Source organism: Mastomys coucha, unplaced genomic scaffold (genome assembly GCF_008632895.1).
Source record: "Mastomys coucha isolate ucsf_1 unplaced genomic scaffold, UCSF_Mcou_1 pScaffold18, whole genome shotgun sequence".
In the NCBI taxonomy this organism is placed as follows: Eukaryota; Metazoa; Chordata; class Mammalia; order Rodentia; family Muridae; genus Mastomys; species Mastomys coucha.
Genome location: NW_022196900.1, coordinates 68442581 through 68456579, shown reverse-complemented (window position 1 = coordinate 68456579; position 13999 = coordinate 68442581). Strand labels below are relative to the sequence as shown.

Genomic DNA, 13999 nt, shown 5'->3' with positions numbered 1-13999 from the left:
CAGGATGATATTCTCCAGATCCATCCATTTCCCTAAGAATTTCATAAATTTATTGTTTTTAATAGAGTCCACAGATCTTTAAAAACAGACTGAATAAATGTTGATAATCTGAGGCCAGGGAAGGGAAGAAGAATGTCTGTTCTCTGCTTCCCAGTTTAATTAAATGCGGAGTTAACTGATTGATAACCTGAGAAAGATTGATAACCTGTGTAGGCCTGATGACCTAAGTGACACGGGGCAGCATGTCTACTCCTCAGAGTGGTCCTTTGACTTCGACATGCACTCTGTGGCATATTCCCACCCCAATAAAATAATAATAATAATAATAATAATAATAATAATAATAATAATAATAATAATAATAATAAAATAATAATAACAACAACAACAATAAAAAATATCAAAACCAAAAAACCACAAGTTAATAAAAATGAATAATAAAAACAAACAAAAAAAGACTCCAGCTAATTCAGTTGTCTTTGAAAAAAAGCCTTGTCTGCAAACACCTCATGGTCAGAACCATCTAGTAGTCTATTTTGTTCTTTACAAGTTTGCTTTGATAGACATTGAGTCATGAGCATGTTGACAGGAGATTGTGGAACCCGCAGTATCTTGTTTTGTTTTTTGTTAAGGGCCACATTTTTTCCAATATGACAGCAGGGGCTGTTTTCAGGGCTTTTATGCTGCCTGGTGCTTAACCTTTAAATGATGTTACAAATTTGGCTAAGATTTATTTTTCTTGGAACAGGGTACGAGTTTCAGCAATGCCCAAGCAATGCCAAGATTTGTTTTGTTTTGGGCAGTTTTAGGATTTCATAGATAATCTTGAATAATACTGGTGACTTTGCATATAAAACTTTGAAAAATATGTATAAATTGTGATTTCTGAATACTTTACATTTTTAAAAAATAATTAGAAAAATTAAATATGTCAAACTAAAACTCTGAGTCTCTCTTGATTTCCCTCTTTCCTCTAACAGGATTTCATGGGTTTTTTCCCCCCTTTGTTTCATTTCAGGGAAGGAGTGGAAGAAAGAGACTGAGACAGACAGACACACAGACATGGGGGAGGGGTGCGTGGGGGCCTTTTGAAAATATAGCTTACAGCGTTATAGAAGATAGTGGTTAGGCACACCTTTATTCCCAGCACTTTGGAAGCAGAGACGAGTAGATCTCTGTGAGTTCAAGGCCAGCTTGATTTACAGATCAAGTTCCAGGATAGCCAGGGCTGTACAGTTGAGACCCTGTCTCCACAACAAAACAAATACAGCTTACAATGTGAAACTAAAATGACTTCTAAAATATGCAGTTTTCATATCATTCGTGTCTGTGAGTTAAGCCTCAGAATCCTGTGAGGCAACTTTACACATCTTTCATAAGTTACATGTGTTACAAAAGCTTGATGAAGAGAATAACCATATTGCCTATGCTAGGGCTTCTGAGAATGATGGATAGCTTTGCAAGATAGCAGGCAAACAGACTCCCCCAGGCACCTGAAGCTATATGGCTGTTCTGTTTGTAAACTTCAGTCTTTTGTTCATTTACTCTAGCTGCTTTTTATGTAGTTTTACTGAATAAATTGGGAGAATTTTTTGCTAAAAGTTATCAGTTATTTTTAATAGGGAAAAATCCTATATACCCCAAACTTAAATAGTTTTATTTTTAAAAACCATATAACATTATGGAGTCTGTATTTATATTTGGTTCTGACAATAAAAGGGTGCGTAGCGTTTTATCCTGAGCAGTAACCCAGTGTACCAAGTCATGAGTTTTACTGCTGGTATCTGTCCCTGACTGCTAATTCTTGGTTGACTTTGTGAAACAGCTCGTTTCTGTCACATCTGCGTGAACAGTTTTGATTTCGTAGTTCTTGTTTCTTTTAAAAACAAAACGAAAGCTTAAACATTAAACTTTTCTGCACAAATTTAAAACTAGAGGCAGTTTTAGTGGCTTTTGTTGCTGTTTAGAGCTGTGTCTAATCATTATAACCTCTGGTGATGGGGAAGCTTTCTTTATATTACTTGACTCTTGGTTACCAAGGTAATTTTTAGATATAACTTACATTTTGTGCTTTAGGCAAAACAACCAACAGTTTTCTGCACATCTCATACTAGGTTCTTTCTTCTGGTCTGTTTCTAGGCTATATGTTGCTACATTTTATTTATTGCTTTTACCATTTTATATCATCCATTATATTCTTCAGGGCTTCAGCTTACTGTTTGTTTTCTTTTCTAAAAGGAATATTACACTTAATGAATGCTATGTCTTTTACTTGATTCCCTAAGAAAAACCGTGTGTGGCTTTCAGCATTAGTCATGTTGATTTACCTGTGAAGTACTACTGTTTAGACCTTGGGGTTACAGAAGTGAATTCTGGTTCCCCAGGCTCCAGATCTATAGAGGAAATTGAACAGCTACCATTAGATTACCTGGCCCGTCAGTTGCCCCATACAGGTAGTCTGTTAGGAAGTTGCAGTCAGGATTCAGGACATGCTTGGTCCTTAATGATGTGTGCTCAGTTCTACATCCACCCCTTTGAGGACTTTCAGATGACAAGTTCAGTTTCCTCAAGCCACGGACTCTCTTCAAATAATATTGAAAAACTTACTAGAAAAGTATAGTATTTGTAGGTAGAGGATTGGATTGGACTCTTAATTAAAAATCCTAGTTTGCGAGGAGTTAGGGGAGAGGAAGCTTAATTAGGATATATTGTATTAAAATTTTCTATTTTCAATAAAAAAGAAAAATTAGGCCCTTGTAAAATGGGTTCAGTGCCAGTCTAACTCACACTTTCTTTCTTAATTTCTTTTTCTTTCTTCTTTCTTCATTTCTTTTAGAAAAGGTTTCACTTCGTAGCTCAGGCTATCTATCCTTGAGAAGGTTATCCTCCTGCCTCAGCCTTCCAAGTGCTGGGATTCTAGGCCTGAGCCTTGTCTATAGCTATTTTATGTCATAATGATGAAATGAAAAAGAATAAATCTGTGTATAACAGACTTTATAGTACTCTGAAATTTTTTCAGTATGTCTTATTAATGGTAAATCCATAGTGTTAGTATTGCTTACTTAGGATTATGAGAAAAGACCTTTTAGGGGATTCTTGGGATACATAGAAAATTCTGGTAAGAAACTAAGCTACCATGTGGATAACCTAATTTCAAGTCATAAGTAGCCGTGGAAATATGCCTTCCAGAAAGAAAATACAGTGGAGAAAAAAGTTCAGCACTATGCTCAGTCTTATAAATATTTTAAAAAAGTATTTGTCTTGACTCCAAATGAATTGATAGTTGACTATTGTATCATAAGGGTTAAAAATACATAGAAATTCTTACCTTGAGTAATCCTCAATAGCTCTAAGGCCTGAGCTGTAGCTGAAGTGGATGGATGGACCATGAGGGTTATAAATGTTTCAGGATGCTCAGTTAGCCAAAGATATCATTAGCGTTCCTCACATGGAATCCCAGGCACGTGAAAATTACTAAGTTGTTTCTTTAGTATACTTTTTTGTTTAAATGAACTTTTAAGTCATCTTATAGGAAGGCAAAATAATGTCATTTCTCTAAGAGCTTAATATGCTAACTTAGTTTTCTACTTAGTTTTCTAAGAAACAGAAAAGCCAGGAATTTTGGCATACTGTTTGTTTTTAACTTGTCACTTGCTCACGTCCTTATTTCCGCTGTGTAGTTAAAGGTTTTCTCTTAGACCTTTGCTTGATTATTGATATCACACTTGCAGCATGGTAACTTTCTACTCTCTCTCTTCTTACCTTTATGGAAGATCAGTACCACACTTGCTTTTTTCCAGTCTTCTGGTATCTCTCCAGTTCTTGAATTTTCAAAAATAATTGTAAGTGATTGAATCGTAAGTATTCCCTCTGCTTCTTTGATTGGGTGAGAGGTCATCTCAAATGTCATGTTCCAGTTGTTAACATAGACTTTGAAGGTGCTTTTACTTTAATTAAAATTGCATTTGCATAAAATTTCATTAATTTTAGGGTATTTGTTTAGCTAATTAAAATGCCAATATTCTTACTTATTTTTATTAGGTGGGTTTTTCTTTGTTAAAATTTTAAGCTGTTTTTCCCCTTTGTAGTTTTACTGCTAATGATGTACTCTATTATTTTAAACTTTCTTTTTTTCTTTTTTTTTTTTTTAAGATTTATTTATTTATTATATGTAAGTACACTGTAGCTGTCTTCAGACGCACCAGACAAGGGCGTCAGATCTCATTATGGGTGGTTGTGAGCCACTATGCGGTTGCTGGGATTTGAACTCATGACCTTCCGAAGAGCAATTGGTGTTCTTCCCCGCTGAGCCGTCTCACCAGCCCCTATTTTAAACTTTCTAAGAAGACTTGCATGAACAATTTATTTCAAGTATATATATATTTTTTAAACAAATTGGTTTTTTTTATTTTATGTATATGAGGATGAGTATTTGAGTATATATGAATTTGCTGTCGCTGTCTTCAGACACATCAGAAGAGGGCATTGGATCCCATTACAGATGGTTGTGAGCCACCACGTCGTTGCTGGGAATTGAACTCAGGACCTCTAGAAGAGCAGTCAGTGCTCTTAACCACTGAACAATTTCACCAGCCCCCAAATTGTTTTTTTTTTCCCTAAGATTTATTTTATGAATGTGAGTACACTGTCGCTGTCTTCAGACACACCAGAAGAGGGCATCAGATCCCATTATAGATGGTTGTGAGCCACCATGTGGTTGCTAGGAATTGAACTCAGGACCTCTGGAATAACAGACAGTGCTCTTAACAGCTGAGCCATCTCTCCAGCCCTAAACAAATTGTTTTGAGGCAGGAACTAATAATGTAGCTCAGGCTAGCTTTGAACTTGTGAACCTCCTGCTTCCACCTAACAGTTGCTGGGATTCTAGGCTTCCCTTTCTTTTGGGGGAAGAACATATTTTTTTATTGTATACTATTTTGTCCTGTTTAAGAAAAATACTGCATATAGCAAAGTCAGTTCTTCAAGTTTTCATTAAGAAATGGCTTTGATATAAAGTATGTCATTGTTTTGGGTTTTGTGTCACTAGTGACTCAGTCTCCTTTCAGTGCTCTCCTCAGTCCCAGTCACCCAGAGGCATCTTTTGTTCTTTCCTTATTTTTTGTTTGCTTTTCTAGACAGGGTTTCTCTGTGTAGCCCTGGTTGTCCTCGAAGCAGCTCTGTGGACCAGGCTGGGCTCATACTCAGAAATCCGCCTGCCTCTGCCTCCCAAGTGCTGGGATTAAAGACTACCCATAAGTTTCTTAATTATTGATTCTGAGAAGAAGACCTTAAGTCACCTTTGATCATTTTGATCCTTCTTTATTGGTCTGTCACTGTCAGCAGGAGTTATTTTAAAAGCTTTTACTGCCTGCTTCAAAATCTTACTAGGAGAGTCGCCAAAGCAAGCTATGATTTACTTGTACCTTGGGGTCTAAGGATGCCACTTACAGTGTTCTTTTTAATGGGAGTGAAACATTTTGTTCTGTGTCTAGAGTCCCACCTAGAATCATTAATAGGAATTGATTTAATTTGCTAACCTTTTAGCTTTTAGGTGTCTTCTAAGAATATTAAGCTAGTCCTGTATTTTACAAATTAGAAAATACTGATCCAATTTTCTTATTATATCACAGATCATTTTGTATTTTGTTTTTCTATAACTGCTTTTAAACTTTTTAAAATGTGTTTTAGTGTTTTGAGAGAGTCTGACTACGCAGAATTCTTGATCTTCCTTCTACATGCTGGAATTATGAATGTTTAATTTAAAATGTGAAGTGAATTCCTATACAGACTGGCATGTAATGAACTGAGGTACATCAGTATCGTAAGGCAGAGGGTAGAGGCCCTGATTGCCAACATTGCAATATGGTCACTTCAGTCACTGCTGAAGGACATGAACAAGAGAAGAAAGGGAAGGAGGAGAGAACAGGAGCATAGAGATTCCAGGCACATGGGGAGCAGCAGGTGACAGTTGGTGCAGCTAGTGCCACATGCATGCAGCTGGCACGGAGACAGTCCTGGAGGGTGCTAATGAGTGAATGGCAGTTCCTGTCTTCTGTGTCTTTCTTTAGAGAAGTCAAACAGTAAAATGCACAGTGTTAGATAGGGCAAGTGCAGGGCACTACCATATGCATTGTTTGACTCCTACACTGCTCTCTACAAGTGTCAAATCATACAGTTTTTCAGGGTCTGCCTTGTTTGCAGTTCTTTGCAAAGGAAGACAGACCACCCTTTGCTTGGGAACAATTTATATTTTTAGACTTGTTTAAAAAGAAATCTCTAGGGCCAGCAGGATGGCCCCTCATGCAAAACCTGATGATCTAACTTAAGTTCCCAGAATCTACAGGAAGGAGAACAGAACAGAACTGACTCCTAGGGACTGCTTTCTGACCTCCACACATATGTAGTGCAGTGTGTATGTGTGTGTGTGTGTGTGTGTGTACACATACATATAAATACACGATAAATAAAAGTATTTTACTTTGAAAATTTACTAAGAAAGGACTAGTATGAATAAGTATAATGTCTCACTGTTCTAATGTTGGCTGGAAAGAACAGGTATATAATACAATTTTTAATGTGTGTGGGTGCATGTCTTTGTGTGCATGTGTACATGAACTTGCAGATTCATATGCATATAGTGCCCAGGGAGGCTAGAAAAGGGTACTGAATGACCAGGAACTGGAGTTACATGAAGTTCCACTGTGTGGACACTGGGACCCTCTAGTCCCCTGAGGGGAACTCTGAGCCATGGAGCCATCTCTTCAACTTTTTTTTTATCTGTTGTCATTCATGAGATACTCAAGGAGAGACAAGATGACTGGGACTGGTCATGATAACTGGTGACTGATAGTGAAGCTGGTGGTAATTTTAGTCCATTCTTAGTCAATTTAATTTAAGAACAGTGTTATTAGCCGGGCGGTGGTGGCGCACACCTTTAATCCCAGCACTTGGGAGGCAGAGACAGGCAGATTTCTGAGTTCAAGGCCAGCCTGGTCTAGAGTGAGTTCCAGGATAGCCAAGGCTATACAGAGAAACCCTGTTTCAAAAACAAAAAAAAAAAGAACAGTGTTATTATTGGCACCTGCTCATCCATGCTATTGATGAATTTGTAAACATTATTTCATTGGTTGTAGATGAGTTGACTGTAGAGGGCCTTTTAAAGTTTGTAGTAGTGGTTTGCACCTCTACAAACTTTTGGATTGACGTGCAGGGGAAGTCAGGCCAGTTCTGCAATTTTAGGCTGATGAATCCTATTACATCGCATCAGTGAGATCTTTGCCATGAGGTTATGAAGCTGGGTTTGTTCTGCTGGTGAAGGGAAGTCGTGGAAGGGGATCCAGGGGACTGGGAAGACAGCGCAAGGGGACTCTGATCTGAGAAACAGCTAAGGGTTATTTCTAAAGAACTAACTGAGGTAGGATTCAGACTTGAAGTTTAAATATTGTGTTTTTCTTCTATAACAGAGTTTTATTGATTTGATTAAAAGGTTCTGTTAATTAGTTGTTGACAAAACTCTAAGAACCCTAAATGAATTTAGAAGAGGAAATTTTTTTAAAGATCACTTATCCTCTTGTGGCTGATTCTCCTGTTTACTCTTGATTGTGTCATTGATCTTTTAAATTGTTGAGTAAGAATTGTGTATTTAACTGATGGTAACTGGTCTTGTTATATTATTGTTAATTATGCCAGTATATTCTTGAAATGAAACCAAACAAAACCCAAGCCGAGTCTCCTCCTCATTCTCCTGTGTTGTATAATGCGAAGTGTGAACTCCACTCTGCGCATCAGACATTTTTAGTTCTCTGCATGTCTTTAAAAATGGAAGTGTTTAGCCGGGTGGAGGTGGTCCAAGATGTTTAATCCCAGCATTTGGGAGGCATGTGCCGGCAGGTCTCCTGTGAGTTCAAGGCCAGCCTGGTCTAATAGCTAGTTCCAGGCCAATCAGGGTTGCATACTGAGTCGTTGGCTTAAAACAAACAAAACCCAAAAGAATGTGTTTAACCATTCATGATACATTGTTTATAATTATAATTTTTCTCAAGTTTTTATATATATGTAAATTACTAAGAAGGGATTTTTATTTATCTTCAGGGAGTTTCTTTATGTGCATGTAGAAAAGCAAGCAAGGCAAGGTTTATCAGCTTTAAATTTGAAAAAGAAAACAATTACAAGATAAGTTGGCTTTAACAGACTGTAATTTTTGAAATTTTTAACATTTTGTGTCAGAATTTTAACTTTAGTTTGAGGAGAACAGCAGTAAATAATAATAGTGTACTAGTATTTTAGTAGATGAAATGGCTGCTGCTGCATTAGTAACAGGAGGAAGAGGAGGAGGAGAAAGAAGAGGAGGAAGAGGAGGAGGAGGAGGAGGAAAGGAGATAGGCTCTGAGCTGAATTAGAACTAGGAAGCAGGTTTGCCAGCCCTCACGTGCTGTGATGTGTCTGGGGTTGTGAAATTGGTTGTGCCACACTTTAACAATGATGGTGTCATGTATGCCCAGATGGGTGCTGCTGTGGTACCAGAGAAGCCTCCGTGTCAGTTCACTAGATGGGGCATGAAAATATGCAGTGTGTGTTGGCCAAAGGCAGGGGAGGCAGGCCACAGCTGAGTTGTTGAGATACACCCTCCATCACTCCTTCAGTACAGTTTTGTGGTCAGATGAGAGAAGTCTGTTGCTGGTAGGACAGCTGTGTGCAGGTAGACAGCAAATGCAAGCTGGCAATGAGGCGTTCTTTGCTTGATCTTTTACAGCTAAGATTCGTTGTTTGGTCAGAGATTATTAAAAACTCAAAATTTTCTTTTGATGGAAATCAAAACAAGATGCTTATGGTCTTTGGGGAACTTGTAGATATATGAAAAGCCAGGTATGCCATTGCTGAACTTTTAAACTGAGAAAGAAATGGGGCCTCTAAATAAATAAACATTTATACCCTGTCCAGAGTATAGTGTTCATGCCACAGATGACAGCGAGTAGGAAACGCGATGAGGTGAGAAGGAACTTGTTGAGGTTACACTTAGAAAGGATGCGAGGATGTTTAGTTGTGAGTTCATAATTCCTCGGGGTTGTAGTCTCCCTGGTGCTAGAATTGTTCATGTCTGCCACTGTGCTTAGCTCTTTTAAAGTTTCTTTGTTTTGTTTTTGTTTATTTGTTTGTTTTAATAAGGAAAAAGGGGGTGGAAAACTTGTGAGCTGATGGCGTGGATTTAGAATATATGGGCCAGTGAGTTAGCTCAGTGGGTTAAGGCAGCTGCCGCAAAGCCTGAGCTCAGTCCCCAGGACTTGCCCGGTGGATGAAGCAAACTGATTCTCATAACTGTCATCTGACCTCCAACATGAACAATAAATAAATGTCATTTAAAAAAACAACAACATGAAGTTAACATTCTGGGAACAGGAAGGACTGGGGGAACCTTGGAAATAGTCTAGAAGTTTTTTAATTTTTAGATTAATGACTGTGGTTCTGCTGGAAAGTAGAGCCAGTTGTGTGGGTTTTGTGGTAGATGAGGTCAGAGAACCTTCCCTTCGAGCAGCAGCAGCACATGTAATTGGTGAGAGAGCTTGCAGCTGACGGAGGTTGATACAGCACTTTTCTTGGAAAATTTAGTTAGCTTACACAAATGTGCTTGCGTAAATATACTGTCTGTTTTGAAAGTTGAAAGTACTCATTTGTGAAGGATGAAGAGCTTTATGTAACACTGTGTTGCTTGTGCACTGACAGATTATTCACTTTCTTCTTCTCTAGGGTTTGGATTCAGGATTCGTTCCTAGTGTCCAAGACTTTGATAAGAAACTTACCGAGGCTGATGCTTATCTGCAGATCTTGATAGAACAATTAAAGGTATGGCATAGTGTTCCAATGTAAAGTAGTAAATGTTTCTAAGCCAGACTTAGAAGTGGTAATTTATATCCTTCTTGTGGCTTTCAGCAATTTTTAAAATTGATTATTTAAAAGATTTTTTTCTGAAATTGTATTGATGAAATTTATGTTCTGTAGTTTTGATCATTGAGGGAAAAGCTAAATAGGATTTTGTGAGGCCTTGGGTTCACTTTTCCTTTCATCTTTGTCCCATTTAATTAAAATGATAAGTCATGGGAAGAAAAAAATCTTCATTAACTTAGAAGACAAAGCAGAAAAAATTGTTGAGTTTAAACAGGTGCTTTAAGCTACTGACACTCTTGTATGGCTAGTGTCTCTAACTCCAGTCCTTGGAGGACCGCCTACCTAAGGCTAACTGTGTAGTACACTACGTTATTCCTGCCAGCGGAGGCTACAGAATAAGATCCTGTTTTCAAAATTTAAAAATCTTGTTGGAGGTTTTTGGGAGAAGGCTTAGTGCTTGATATGCAAACATGAAGGTCTGAGTTGGTTTCCCAGCACTCGTGTCAAAACTGGGCACAACAGTACATGTCTGTAACCCCTCCCTAACTAACACACACACACACACACACACACACACAGTTTTAAAAGTTCAAAAGTCATGGTTTTGAAGATAGATGGCTCTGCCAGTAAAATCACTTGGTAAGAAAGCAGATGGCCCTACCTTATTCAGATCTCTAGCACCTATGTAATAAGCCAATCACTGCTATACATGCCTATAAGCACACCACTGCAGAACCGAGACAGGCAGATCCTGGGAACTTACTGGCCAGCCAGCCTACCTATAACAGGTTTAATGCGAGCTCCTGTCTCACAAAGTGGAGAGTGGTAGAGGAAGACAGGTCTCCTCTGGCCTCCACATGTGTACACACATGCATATGCATTACAAACATAGACAAAAATTACTTTTATTTGGCTGCAATTCTACCATAACATTTAGTAGCATTAGTTTTAGCAGGTTACACTCATTCACACAGAAGAATGTGATTTGATACAGAACCTTGAAAAAAAAATTATGCTGTGTTAAAAATGCATATGTTAAGGCCAGGCAGTGGTGGCGCACGCCTTTAATCCAAGCACTTGGGAGACAAGGGCAGGTGGATTTCTGAGTTCAAGGCCAGCCTGGCCTACAGAGTGAGTTCCAGGACAGCCAGAGCTACACAGAGAAACCCTGTTTCAAAAAAACCAAAAAAAAGAAAGAAAAAAATGCATATGTTTAGAAACTAAGGTTTACTTGAGTGGAATAAAATATCTTTCTACTAAAATGTCTTTTTCATATCCTGTAGCTTTTTGATGACAAGCTTCAAAATTGTAAAGATGATGAACAGAGAAAGGTAACTTTTACAACTATAATTTTACTTAATATTTTAAAATCCAAAAGTCTTTTTGGAAAGGTAATGGAAGTCTAATACTGTCGAAGCCACAGAACCTACGGTGTGCTTAGAATCCCTGCCCCGGGAAGGGTGAGACAGAAAGATCAGGAGTTCATGGCTGGCTTGTACTACCTAGCAAGATTCTATATAAGGTGAAACAAAATGGATGCGGCATGGTGGCACGTGTCTAATCCCAGCACATGAAGCTTCGTGAGCTTGAGGCTCCAGAGGACTACTTAGTGAGACTCCCATCTCAAAACAGACCTACAAAACCACCCAAACCAGTGTTACTGATCTACTGTGTACTACTGAAATGTGCTCACAAGTGATGTTATCTGGCAAATTCTCATTTACAGTGTGATAATTCAATAAAAGGATAATATGCAGATTTTAATAGAAATCTGTTAAGTATTAGATATCTGGGAGTAAATTATTCTCTATATATGGTATATTGAAGGTAGAAAGTTATTAAATTTCCTGGCTCACACATTGATCCCAGCACTCGGGAAGCAGGAGGACATCTGAGCTTCAGCCCAGCTTGTTCTACAGTTTGTTCAGGGCACTCAGAGCTACACAAGGAGACCCTGTTTCAAAAACACAAAAACAAACAGAAAGCAGGTAGGAAGTTACTAAGTTTCCATGTAGTGACTTTGTATGAAGATGCTCAGCGTGCAGGGGCCAACAAGAGCAGCCGGCTCGCTCAGCCTTCTGCTTCCGTTCCACTCTCTTGGGTTCTGTGGGTATTTATAGCTGCCATATCTTTCTTGCCCAGTTCCTGGTACAGAATTTTTTATTCTTACTGTTTTACTTTAGGGAAGGTGTTTTTTTTTTTTTTTTTTAAATCATGAAGCCTGTAATAAATATAAAATCTGTCTTCAGGAAAGGTGTAAGAATGTTTTATACTTTCTTCTAAGTCTTGATTTGCATACATTTTATGAGTATTTATCCATAAACTATCTGGAATTTTAAATATGGATTTAGATTAAAAACAAAAACAAAAAAGCATTTTCTTCCTACCCTGATTATACTTAGAATAGTATAAGTAAAATAATATCTTAAATGCCTAATTCCTAAAAACAGCAGTACTTTTTTTGTGATTCTCATTATTTTTATTTAAAACTTATTTTTCACAGAAAGTTGAAACTCTCAAAGACACAACAAATGTAAGTTATGTATTAAACTCTGATATCAGACTAGAAGCTGCTTTTAAATGTCTCTCTTTTTTTGAACTACTGATGTTAACTAAGAACAACCAATGTCTCAATTATTATAGATTTTTATATGGGTATTTAAGGATTGTGCCAAGGATTTGTTATTCCTGTGGTTGAAATTGACTACGGGTACCATCTTACTTGTTTCTGGTCTTACTTCTGTGGTATCTTGGAACAAAAGTGTCCTCCGTGTATGGGTATAAGGTGTGGTAGGCATTGTAGCACATAACTGTAATAAAAGCAGTGGGTGATGGAGGCAAAAGGTTTAGGAGCTAAAGGCCAGCCTCAGTTACATAGTGAGTCTCTAGCTGGGACATTTTTGAGACCCTGTCTCAAGAGCAACAAAGAAAGAGAAAGGGAAGGAGGGAGGGAGGGAGGGAAGAAGAAAGAGAGAGAGAGAGGAAAGAGAGAGAGAAAGAGAGAGGGGAGAGAGAGAAAGAAAGAGGGAAAGAGAGAAAAAGAGAGGGGAGAGAGAAAATGAAAGGGAAAAAAAAGAAGATGGTACAGATTGACAGTCCTATATCTGAGACACTGGACACTAGCAGATCATTTTCACATAAGAGACAAGGAGGAGAGGATCTCAGTTCTAAATACAAAATTCATTTGTTTCTTAAATACCTTACCATGCATTTTGACTCAGTGACTGAAATTGGGACATGGGACTTGGAAGACTAGAGACGTCAACTTATACATACTCTCATCTTTAAAATACAGGAATGATTTGATCTTCCTTAATTCACTGCCCTTTGGTGTTATCTAGTAGACTACTAAAGATACTTGTATCTTGATAAAAGTATTTTTAAATACTTTTAAAAGTATTTTAAAATAGGGAAAACAATATTTTAGATATGAGTGTTATGATCAGATCCCTTACTCTGTCCTGATCTTGCTAGAATTAATATTGGGGTTGCTGCTATTGATCTAAAGAATTGAAGGCTAATCAAACTAACATATCTTTCTCTTTGAGAGAATATTTAGTATAAATCAATGTGATGTTCCTTAAATTGTAGAATTGCTAATAAATAACTTCTTGTCACACTGTCAGCAAATTAGAACTCAGTGACACACAGAAGAGAGTATTTGATATGTAGAAATCACTCCTTTATATATTTGAACTGAATTTTTAAAATATTTTAAGCTCTAATATTATATAACTGTTTTATTTGCAGCAAGATTCTAAAATCAGTGTTTTGTCTTTATAGAGCATGGTAGAATCAATTAAACACTGCATTGTGTTGCTACAGATTGCTAAAGTAAGTACATTTTACTTTTTATTACCTTACAGAGTTTATGATTTTAAAAATTGTATTGGAATAGTTTGGGTAGTCTCAAAGTCATTTAGAACTTTAGATAGCTGAGACTTTGTGTGTAGCCTTCTTCTGGCTCAGTGTCTCTCATGCCTTAGCTAAGAAACATCTTTTAAGTTTATTACATGAAGTTAAATTTATTGTATGTGTAGCAGTCAGAGGCCAACTGGTGGGAGTTGATTCTCTGGCATTCAATCTTCTGTTATGTGGGGGCTCTGGTCTTCTGCAC

At 37.6% G+C, this 13999-nt stretch overlaps 1 protein-coding gene across 12 annotated transcripts in view; it reads left to right on the top strand.

Moving 5' to 3' along the window:
- Positions 1-13999, top strand: part of Osbpl9 (oxysterol binding protein like 9) — a 137728-nt gene that overhangs the window by 89825 nt on the left and 33904 nt on the right. For 7 of the 12 annotated variants that reach the window (XM_031378157.1, XM_031378160.1, XM_031378159.1 and 4 more), the window contains 4 exons: positions 9745-9840; positions 11166-11213; positions 12386-12415; positions 13666-13716. In XM_031378157.1, coding sequence (XP_031234017.1) covers positions 9745-9840; positions 11166-11213; positions 12386-12415; positions 13666-13716 — 225 coding nt within the window. Of the gene's footprint in view, positions 1-3773; positions 3843-9744; positions 9841-11165; positions 11214-12385; positions 12416-13665; positions 13717-13999 lie in introns of all 12 variants that reach the window. The other 5 variants (XM_031378156.1, XM_031378154.1, XM_031378150.1 and 2 more) reach the window with 1 other exon arrangement.